Source organism: Nycticebus coucang, chromosome 20 (genome assembly GCF_027406575.1).
Source record: "Nycticebus coucang isolate mNycCou1 chromosome 20, mNycCou1.pri, whole genome shotgun sequence".
Taxonomy (NCBI): Eukaryota; Metazoa; Chordata; class Mammalia; order Primates; family Lorisidae; genus Nycticebus; species Nycticebus coucang.
In genome coordinates, this window is record NC_069799.1 from 54,664,143 (window position 1) to 54,676,620 (window position 12,478).

General features: G+C 34.9%; 1 protein-coding gene across 1 annotated transcript in view; it reads right to left on the reverse strand.

Moving 5' to 3' along the window:
- Window positions 1-12,478, reverse strand: part of MALRD1 (MAM and LDL receptor class A domain containing 1) — a 513,794-nt gene that overhangs the window by 471,701 nt on the left and 29,615 nt on the right. Inside the window, exon 5 of the mRNA XM_053573250.1 lies at window positions 9,938-10,034. Coding sequence (XP_053429225.1) covers window positions 9,938-10,034 — 97 coding nt within the window. The remainder of the gene's footprint in view (window positions 1-9,937; window positions 10,035-12,478) is intronic.

Here is a 12,478-nt window from a genome sequence, read left to right on the forward strand (position 1 = left end):
CCGCCCCTCATTGCCCAGAAATATTCCTGGCATAACAGGTGCTCAATGGATACCTGTTTGATGAATGAATCAATAAAATCACCCAAGAGCAATTCAACAAAAATTTTAAAAGTGTCACACACGTTATATAAATCCTCTTCCCTTTGATTTGTGATAAGACTGAAGCAATTGGCTATGAAAAGTGATTTATGAATACATCCATAATCTGGTTTCTCATAATGGGAGCTTAAAAATGATGAATATGCAAATCCTCTTGAATATAAGACCCGCTGAAAATAAAACTGCATATACAATTAAGGGAATGTTGGCGATAAGACTGCACAATAACGATTACCGTGAAACAATTAAAACTGTAATTTTTGTAGATTCATATAATTGCTGCAAATCTTCTGCCCCCTAGAGCTACACAATTAAATATTGGTCATAGTTCAGTTAAATATTGTATATTATCTCTAATTTGTTGCTATTTATACATGACAAAAACCCCAGATGTAAACACAAATAGCAAGATAGCGGAGTACAAACTGCATAGAACTAATTAAAAATGTAGCTATGTCAGTTGTGTTCAGTTTCTTCTGCCAATATCAAACACTTTTACTACTTTTCACCTGAAAACTAGAATATAGGATCATAAAAACACTGGCATGTTGGTACATGCTTTTGTGTGTTATCCACAAATTGTCAATCAATCTATCTCCTGGGAAGCTCTTTTTATTTTGGTGCATTCAATCCCAAATCTCATAGCCATTTAAAGATGTCACTCATTTATATTCATACATCTTTCCCTACTCTTTCTTTCTCCCTCCCTCTCTCTCTCTTTGTATTTCCCCTCTCTCATTCTTACATTGCACCGCCATCTGGCTATAGAAAATGATGTTGGGAGTTTTAATATTCTCCATCGATGATACATGATCAGCAAGATGAAGCTTTGGCAACCACTTCAACCTCTCCATGCCATGGAAGCCACACGTCCTATGGTCTGGCCTCTTTCAAATTTTATCTAAACAGACTCTCTAAGATGGTAAAAGGTCTTTGCTGTAAAGTTATAATTGTCATCTACTTTTCACTTTTCAGAGGTTTTAGGATAATTTCTTTCTCAATTGTCTTCGATTACAAATGGATTTCAAGGAACTGTTCTTATCTCTTGCAAGGAATTGGGGAGTTACCAAGACAAAAAAGGTAAGTAGGTCCTTAGTTATCTTACTGAATAACACTTATGCATCACTCAGATTCTAATTAAGGAATGATTTGTATTTGTTGCCTTTACAAGTGAGACTATGGCAAAGTCCTAGAACACCAGTCTAAAAACATTCGCAGAATATTCACAGTATTCTGATTATGTGCCACAGCACGTAGTCTTTATAAAAATTATAATCAGTAATTTCTGATATTATTCAAGACTCAGTGATGAAACATATTCCTATTTAATTACAGTCACAAGCCTTTTTTTCTTCATATTTGCTACTTTCGGTAAAGTCTAAAGCAATCCTCCTTTAAAAATACGTACAACAAATTTTCATAACTTGAGAAGGGCAGAGGTTAGGATGGTATTGCTTGGATTGCTTGCACATGTGAAAATGGCCTAAGACTTCTCTAATGTTGTGTTCAAAACTACTTTTATTACCCAGTTTGCAAGTGTGCAGAAATTATGAAAATACTGAACATTAAGTACTTTTATAATGAAAATACTATAAATTTACATTTATAGTAAATAGAAACATGTACTAAGTTATGTTTTTATAGATATAATTAATAAGCTATATATTATGAATTTCCACATCATAAAAATTTTTCAACTTTAAAAAGTGATCATTTGTTTTATATACAGTAAAATGCCTACTTTCTGGCATTTAGCTCTGTGATTTTGTTTTTTCCAGCTGTGTGAATTTTGAGAAAGCAGAGAGCCATGGTTTTCCAGTCTATTAATATTTCATTTATCTAGGTCTTCTTGAGGTCTTTCATCAATGTTTTGCAGTTTTCATAATACAGACCCACCACGTATTTTGCTAAATTTATATATATAATTGAATGTGATTGCTATTACAAATGGTGCCATTTCTATCATTTTGATTTTCAATTATTCATTGCTTATATACAGAACCACAATTGATTTTATACTGACCTTGTATACTGCCACCACAATTCATTTACTAGTTCTAGAAACTTTTTTTTTAATTACAAAATTCTATGAGATTTTATATAGACAATTATTTTATCTGCAAAAAGAGAGGACACCATGTTCCTGAAAACACATCTAACCTACTTTGGCCAGAGTATGGGATTCTTGGGGGAATTGTGAAGGGTGAAATTGAACTGGTGGATAAGAGCAGGATCGTGATACACTAATGTCATGCTAAGAAATTTGAACTCTGTCTTGAAAGCAGTAACGGTTCCTGATTTATTTGAACATAGTAAAAATCTGGCCATGTTTCTATGCTAGAAAGTATATCCTGGAGGGTTGAATAGATTAAAATCAAAAGCAAAAAAATCAAATAAGAAAATAGGTAGCCTGGAACAAAATCATGGTTGGATCAATAACTGTGATCAGTAGAGGAGAAAAATTGAGACATATACAGTAGAATATGCCCTCAGTAATATTTCTGAACCAAATTGATAAAAGGGTGATGAAAGGGGAAAAGGATGTAAGAATGACTTCCAGGCTTCTTTGAGTGAGACAAAATAGTTGCCAGTAAACGAAACAAGGAATGAAGGAGAGAGAACAATTTTTGAAAGAAAATTGGAATTTCCTTCAAAACATTTTTAATTTTTGTGTCTGTAGTAAATATGTTTGCTCATTCAACTCCCAGACTTCTTTCACTTGCCTGTCTCTATTTCAGAAGCTAAAAGCTGAATATTCGGGTTTTATTAACCTAAGGTTATGCAAGTATAATTATCTAGTCAATGACATGGCCAAGAACACTGTCTTTTCTTACCTCTGCCTTCCTTCTGCTCTACATTTGAGATGTACAGAGCTTCCATAATCATCTTGTGGCCATAGGGTGGCAGGCGTAAGGCAAACAACAACAACAATCTCTCGTCCTTGATGTTAAAAGTGTTGGAGTTAAAGAATCTTTGCCATAATTATCTTCTCGATTTTCTTAAGTCCCTTTAGCAAATCTGTCTGTTTCCTTGCACACAAATGTATTCCTAACCTGGCCTCCATGGAGCAAGGTTTTCTGATGGAGATATCCAGAAGATGTTAGGGTTACCTCCACCCCACCTCAACTACCACCACTGGGACTGCATGAGACTGACAAGGGTAATTCCAGCCACCTGGAACTCTGCCAGAGACAATGAGACCAAGCCTGATAGTTCCCAAATGCTAGCCTTGTTCTTAAACTGGAACTGTGCCGGTTTCAGAAAACTATGACCTGATATTTGTGTTTAGAATGCAGTCATGTCCTCGGTGATTCCCATCTAGAAAGTTTGGAGTGAAGCCCAGAATCAATCACTCCTTGATGTGATTCTGATGATTAACTAGGTCTAGTCTGCTATGGCAGTGGCTGAACTTGACTAGAGAGTCCCATTTGGCAATTTAATGCTATTTAATTTTACAATCCCTCACATTCCTGCCATTTACAAAGTGAAACCCCATCTAAGTGCCAATCTTCTCCCATAATGCTTTATTCTTTTTCCTCTATTATTAGTCTTGATGCTGCTGTGTTTTCTTCTCAAAAATTTAAATAAGCTCTCAATCCTTTATTTGGGGAAAATAAATCTCCCTGTGCCCTCTCACCTTCAAAGAGTACACCGTGTGACTGTATCTGAATCCTTGCTTTCTTCATAAGAAAATCCTTTGCACTTGACCCACAAGATGGCATCATTTTCTAAACACAAAGCCGAAAGTTAAGGTCGCCATTCTTTTAAATTCCCACTGTTGCTTTGACACAATTATTTATCTTTCTTGCTGTAAAAACATCTCTGTTCATGACATCAGCTTACTAACCTCTGTCATCCTTGCAGGTTATTGAAGACTCCAGTCTCCCATTTCAAAGTTTTCACCTCTACTCCCAAATCTTGTGTAAATTTCACATTCAGGTGCAAAGCCTCACCAATAAATTAGTCTTAAAATTCACTGATGCCTCATTCTTTGTCAATTTTATTTCCAAACCTCCTCAAATACATTATGATTATAATGGTCTAGAACTACTTAGAGTCCATGTTTTTCTATTTAATCACTCCTTTCCTTTGAACGTTCAACTTTCTGATTATTCTCATCCTCACTACAATCACTTTCATACTTCTATAGTGATTTTATAGAACTCATCTAAGTGCTTACTACAAATCTGCTGTCTGTCTTCTGAATATTTATTACAGCCCATCTACCTTGGCCTTTGTCCCAGTATATGAATTATGAGTAATTAGGGAAATGGTTCTGGTTCCAAGGGCCAGATATGGAGAGAAATTTCACATCTGAAATGATAGCAGAGTCTTATTACACGCCATCTCAACTCCTAAGTGCCACCTAAGCATGTTCCTGTGTAAATTTGTAATGTAAATGTAGTTTAAAAGGGAGCAAAAAGTTCCTAACTTCCCTACTGTTAGAGAAGTTCAGTCAATGGCTGATTAACTTGCATTTTTCTTCTTTGAAAGTGATTAGGTAGACTGCCCAATGGTAAGTGTCAGCCAGGAATCGTTTTGTTTGAGAGACCCTGATTTCTATAGAAACCATAAAATTGAAATATATAAAAACACTGCTGAAGTTATCATGGTCTCATTAAAAATCAGCTGGCTGTGCTCTGATCCCAGGACTAACAGAAAAAGCCAGGAAGTCAGCAATGGAGGCTGTGCTGCCTGCAATTAACCATATATTCCATGTGAATATACCACATACCTTCTGATGAGTCTAATAAATGTTAATGTCTTTTAGTGAAAAGGTATTAAAGTTGATATTTCAATTATTTACTTTGCGGCGCCTGTGGCTCAAGGAGTAGGGCGCAGGTCCCATATGCCAGAGGTGGTAGGTTCAAACCTAGCCCCGGCCAAAAAATAAAAAAAATAAATAAATAAAAATAAACAACAACAACAAAAAAAAATCAAAAAGGGCGGCGCCTGTGGCTCAAGGAGTAGGGCGCTGGTCCCATATGCCAGAGGTGGCAGGTTCAAACCCAGCCCCGGCCAAAAACCACAAAAAAAAAAAAAAAAAAAAAAATCAATTATTTACTTCTAGGCATGGAGCAGAAGGGTTACAATCTTTTCCTTCAAAGTTCTCCTATGTTTATCTATGTTTAAATTTGCCATATAGTGATTTCTTGCCTGATACATACTGAGCACTGATAATACAAAAATGAAAGAGATTTTTGGGTAATCCAGTTTTAGGAGGGGCTGTCACTAGCTCCTGTAAAACCCAACTTTGGAGTTGATGAGAATACACGTCTGAAAGCTTTTATCGAACCAGCAAGAGCACTATTAGAAACCCAAGCAGACAAGGACCAGTGGTATCAGAGGATGGCTGACTAGAAATACTTGATACTTGTCCCCTCCACAAAAAGGGGACCAAAACAATAAATAAACCTACAATTTATTCTCACATTTTGCCTAGAGTATTTGAGGAAAAGCTCTGGAGTGTAGCAGAGGAGTGGGAATGAGGGACTCTGTAGCGCATAAAGACTTGGAATGGATGCATATAAAAGAAAAGGAAACATCCTATAATGATTCAAACCACTGATGTAAAAAAGGAAAGGAAACATCCTATAATGATTCAAACCACTGATGTAAAAAAGGAAAGGAAACATCCTATAATGATTCAAACCACTGATGTAAGGTGCCTAAGGTGGTGATTGAACCCTAAGTGAAAGGATATAAATTACCACTATGAAATTGTGTGAAAATATAAAACTCACTGGTAGAGGTAAAAACATAATCAAATTCAGAATATTCCATTACCATCATGGTTATATAATCTTTCAAATCTTTGTTATAAACATTAAATGTCATAATAATCAAAGATAATCACATCTACAATAAGTTGGTAAGGATAATACAATATAAAAATATGTAAATTAAGTTACCAAAATTAGAAATCAAGAAAGAGTAAAGGTTGTTATCAGCTTAATCTTCTACGGCAATGAGTTTTTTAATATATGCCCCAGAGTAATGCAGAGAAAAATTACAGCAGATACGCAAAAGAGAAAGACAAAAAAAATTAAAGCTTATCACTACATAAAACCTCTTTATCTCAAAAGTAAACAACAACGAAAGAAAAAAGAACAAGGATCTACAAAATAACTAGAAAATAATGAACAGATGGCAAGAGTAGATCCTTACTTTTCAATAATAATCTTAAATGTATGTGAATTAAATTCTCCAATTAAAAGATACAGAGTGGCCAAACTGATTTTTTAGAAAGATCTAATTATATGCTACCTACAAGAGAATCACTTCAGTGAAATAACTTCAGTAAAGTTGCAAGATGTAAAATCAGTGTGAAAAAATCAGTAGCACTTTTCCATGACCATAATGAACCATCTGAAAAAGTAATCAAGAATGCAGTTCTATTTATAATAGCTACAAAAACATAATAAAATACCAAGGTATTAATTTAACAAAGGAGGTAAAAGATCTCTACAATGAAAACTATAAAATTTTGACAAAAGAAATTGAATAGACACAAATAAAAGATATTCCATGTTCATGAACTGGAAGGATTGATAGTGTTAAAATTTCCTACTACCCAAAGCAATCTATATACTGAAAGCAATCCCTATCAAAATATCAATGATATTGCTTTTAAAGCATAAAAAAGAATCCTAAATTTCGTAAGGAACCATAAAAGACCTCAAATAGCCAAAATAATCTTGAGTAAAAAGAACAAAACTGGAGCAATCACATAAACTTGACTTCAAACAATATTACAGAGCTGTAGTCGCCAAAACAGCATGGTACTGGCATAAAAACAGACATGTAGATCAATGGACCAGAATAGAGAATGCATAAATAAATCCACACTTCTATAGTGAACAAAGTCACTATAGGTGATTGCTAAGAATATGCAGTGGGGAAATGACCATCTTGTCAAAAAATGGTGCTGGGTAAACTGGATGTCCATAAGGAGAAGAATTAAACTAGACCATTATCTCTCATCATACACAAAAATCAAATCAAAATGGATTAAATACTCAAATCTAAGACCTGAAATTATAAAAGTACTGTAAGAAAACAACATTGGGGAGACACTCCAGACATTTATCTGGGCAATGATTTCTTTATTTGGGGGGGGGGGCAATGATTTCTTGAATAATACCCCCAGAGAACAGGCAACCAAAGCAAAATTAGACAGACAAGATCACATCAAGCTATAAAGCTTCTGCACAGCAAAGGGAACAATCAGCAAAAGGAAGAGACAACCTACAGAGTGAGAAAAAGTACAAGGTTTTACAATTAAATTCACAAACTCATCTTAGAAAAAGTGCTACATACCATATTACACAACCTGATTTCATAATATGCTATAAAGCTATAGGAACCAAAACTGATTTTTGAGAAAGTTCAAGAACACATATTGGGGAAAGGACTGTGTCTTCAACAAATGGTGCTGGAAGAACTGTGTATCCACATTCAGAAGAACGAAACAAGGCCCCAATCTCTTACTGTCTGCCAAAATCAACTCAAAATGAATTAGAGATCTAAATGTAAATTTCTGAACTATTAAAACTATTAAGATTAAATGTAGGTGAAAGGCTCCAAGACATTTGTCTGAGCAAGGATATATAGATGAGAACTCAAAGCACAGACAACAAAAGCAAAAATAGACAAACAGGATTACATGAAACTAAAAAACTTCTATACAACAAAGGAAACAATCAACAGAGTGAAAGCACAACCTATAAAAAGGTAGAAAATATTTACAAACTAGGCAAAGGGGTTGATATCCAGAATATATAAGAAAACAACTTAACAGCAAAAAAATAAATAATCCAATTAAAAATGGGCAAAAGACCTAAATAAATATTTCTCAAGAAAACACATACCAGTGGCCAATGCATAGTACATGAAAAAATTTTCCATGTCATTAATCATCAGGGAAATGCAAACCAAAACCACAATGAGATATCATTTCTCATCTGTCAGAGTTATAAAAAAAAAAAAGAAAAAGGCCAAGATAACATGCTAGTTTGGATGTGGAAAAATGAGAATGCTTGTACACTGTTAGTGGAAACGTAAGTTAGTACAGCCGTTATGGAAAATATTTTAGTGGTTGCTCAAAAATCTCTGGATCATACCAAATGATTCAGCAATCCCATTTCTAAGCACGTATCCAAAGGAAATGAAGTTAGTATGTTAAAGAGCTATTTGCACTGCCACGTTCGTCACAGCACTATAAACAATAGCCACCAACAGATGAACAGATAAAGAAAATGAGGTCTATGTATACAATCGAGTGACATTCAGCCATAAAAACTAATGACATTCTGTCATTTGCAGTAAGAGGGATGAACCTGGAGGACCTTATGTTAGATGAAATAAGCCAAACCCAGAAACGCAAATGTCATGCCATCTCACTCATTTGTGGAATTCGTAAAAGCTGATCTCAAAGAAGAAGAGCACAGAAGAGTCAGTACCAGAGACTGCGGAAGAGTCTCTGAGGGATGTGCGTGTAGACATAGTGGGCACAAAATTACAGATAAAGAGGAAGAAAAAGTTCTGGGCCTAGGGCACAGTCCAATGACTGTAGTAACAATCTCGGGTTCTTTATTTCAAAATAACTATTAGAGAAGAGAGGATTTTTAATGTTCTCATCACAATGAAGTGATAAATCTTGAAGGTGACATATACCTAATTACCATCATCTTGATCATTACACAATGTACACATGTACTGAAGCACCACACTGTACCCCATAAATATGTACAATCAGTATATGTCTCAATGAAAAGTAAAATACAACTTGTTAAAAATCTAAATGCATTATCAAGATTCTAAGGTCTCTTTTAGGTAGACCAACATCCATCTCCTGTCTGGAACTATCACTCACCACCTCTACTATGTCTTTGTAGTTTTTAGGACTTGGAACCCTTTCCTACAAAACCACTATATTTATTCTGCTATATAATACCATCATACCATAAAAATTATAAAGGGAAGAAAACTCCTGAATTATAAACATAAATACGTCTGATTCTTGCTTGATCATTAGATTAAATGATATATTTTATAGAATACTGAACTTTTCTATTTGGAACTAAGTAAATACAATCCAGTAACCTGGCTTACTGTACCCTCAATGAATCCCCAACAACTAAAAAAAAAAAAAAAAAAAAGAATCGGATATTACTCAGTTAACGCAACCAGGGGGCCAACATAAATTACTTTTTAGGTTTGATATGTATAGTTTATTAAAGTATTTATTTTAGTCAAAATGTAAACTACGTAATCTAAAAATTTGTACCCTTGTATTAATTTGAAATAAACAAATAAATAGAAAAAAGTGACTTGAAATAAAGTCAGCTCCAGGAATAAATGCCCAGTTACAAATGGATATGAAAATAAAAATGGCTACCAAATATAAAAAAAAAACAACACACACACAAAATGTAAAATGTATTATAACTACATCTCTCTCCATTTTGTGTCTTTCAGCAAAACAATGGAACTTATTCTACAAGAAGACAATTTCCAGTCTTTGAAAACCAGTTTTCTGCCAGGCTCTTAGAAAGCATGGAGTTCTCTTCTTAAGATTTAACTAGCCAGTATAAACATTGCTATCAGGTTTTAAGCCTGATACTAAATTATCCCATTCAGTTCTTTATGTCATCAGAATCAGTGAAAAATAGCCTGTCTACACTTCAGTACATACCCAGTTGCTGTCATACAATGAAAAATATCCCACACTAAAACAACAGGGAAAAAGAAAGAGCAGATCAAGTCATTACAATGGTTAAATCACACTGAATTTGTCATACCCGATAAAAATAAAAATGAGAGAAAAAGTTCTTACCATTTGCAGGAAAGCAGCCTGAACTGAAAGATATGTCATCAATTGCAATGACTTCATCTTGTTCATGAGTTGCAATAATTTGACCTTGAAAAATAATCTGCAAAAGTAAAACAAAACAAACTAAAAACACAGAGAAGGAACATCACTGTCTTCTAGTCTGACAGAAGAGAGCCTACAGATAGGAACCCTGTCACCTCCGGCACATTGTGTAAGGATGATTTTATATGGAAGCAGTATAGCACAGTGATTAAAAATGTGTATGCATGTGTGTGCGTGTGTGCGTGCATTAATGTATAACCAACGACTAGGTTTAGGATCTCAGCCATACCACTTAGGAGCAACAGAACCTCAGATGTTACTTAACACCTCTGTACCTTTTTTGTAATATAGGAATGATAAACATAATAGCCTACGGAATAAGATTTACAGTAAGAAAAAGTTATTTATTACATGTAAAACAGCACCTGCTATACACAAACAGGTGACATTAAACAAATGTTAGCTACCATTATTATTGAGCAAAATTTTTAGACTATTAGATAGTGGAAAGCAAAGGAAAATCGACTCCATACAAATTAAAATCTTACTCCTTTTGAAAGCTTTTCCACATAGAAACATTCCCTAGTTCTTGCCTGTAGTCACCATATTTATAAAGAAAAGTATAAATAAGAAGCAGAAAAAATGAATATGTTTTAAAAAACAGTATAAATAAGGAGTAGAAATAATCACCAGTCCCTTCTTTTATTTTATTTTATTTTTTTGGAAACAGTCTTATTTTGACATATTTGGTAGAGTGCTATGGTGTCATAGCTCATACAGATCACAGCAACTTTAAACTTTTGGGCTCAAATGATCCTCTTGCCTCAGTTCCCCCATGTATCGAGGACTATAGACATGTGCCACTATGCTCAGCATATTTTCTATTTTTAGTAGAAATGGGGTCCCTATCTTGTTCAGGCTGGTCTCAAAGTCCTGATCTCAAGCAATCCACACGCCTAGGCCTCCCAGAGTGCTGGGATTACAGATCTGAGCCACCAGGCCCGGCCCCCTTCTTTTATTTCTTTACACTCTCTCCCCATACTTCCCCCACCCCCCAAAAAAAATTTGTCCTCAGTGCTGCAACTGACACCCAGGCTTATAAATCACAAGTTTATATCGCAAATAGTAACCTCTCTTCTGAAGGCCTCTCCTATCTCTACAGCCTGCTGGACATTTTCTCTCAGATGACACAAATCATTTCTAATTCATAATAAGTGGCTCCTTTCTCCCTAATTGCAGCTCTCCCCTCACTCTCATTTTTGACAACAGTACTAGAAGATTGCTGGCTCTCCAATGATTGACATTCCACTTTCTCCTCCTGTCTCGCGTCCAATCAGACAAGATCTTATAAGCTCTAATTCCTTCCATTCCCATGCCCACTCCCAGATCCTCAGGCTTGACCTGCTGAAGTAGCTTTTAAATTACCACCTTGTCTTAATTGACTCCTCATTACAGTCTACTATAGACACTACACGTTTATGTGATTCCATTAAATCACCTGTTAACTTGGTGTAACTGATGCAGTTTGAGCCACTGGCCTGGCAAGAGAAGTAGTTTTTTCCTAAGCAAAAAAATATTTCTGCAAGTGCCAGGAAATTTGGTAGTGAGTCTAGGTGGCAAAAGAACTCAAGATCCATCAGGCATAACTAAATAGTCAAGCTAAATAGATTTAAACAAAAAGATTTCCCAGGTATTTTGATTAGGATCTAGAGAATTAGCCAGCGATGTGTTAGCATAAGGTAGTTGTATTTTTAAGAAAAGTAGTATCTAACATTCTTTGTTTTCCCTCATAATTTTGGTAAAGGTTTTTTCCCAAACATCCATCTCATTTTGATGATGCTAGGGAAAATTTAAAGCCAAAAAAAAAAAAAAAAGAGGTGCAAAAAGGAGCAAAATAAAAGTAGCTCATAAGAGATAGTTGGGTTTGGAATTGGACAACATCACAGAAATCAGACACAGCCTGCACTGACTCAGTGAAAAGCATGAGACAAAATCCTTTCACCCCAAACGTGTTAATGACCTCTCAGTGGAACTGATAAGTCAACACTTAAGCCACTTGATTTAAATGTTAGAGGAAAGTGTTACGTTAGGTGGAAAATCCACATAAAGTTACCTGGATTATATTAGTACAACCACTAGGCACTTTTATGGTTTTATGTTCTGTATTAGAATTTTTTTAACTAGTAGTATACACTCAATTTATTTCCCAAGCAAACATCTAAAATACACAAAAAAAAAAACAGTAATTATTTTCCCATCATGTGTGATCAGTAAACATTCTTGAATTAAAAGGTAAAAATACTTCAGATTATGATTTTGAAGGGTAGGGGTGGAATTCTTAAAATTCGGAAAACAATTTACTCGTGTGTCTATTTTAATGAACCACTCATCTTTTGTCCTGATCAGTAAAGTCTATTCTTTCTGAATAGGAGGCTGCTGAGAACACTCCAGCATCTCTCAATGAACTATCAAAGAAATGGTAAGTAGATAATAGCCTATCAA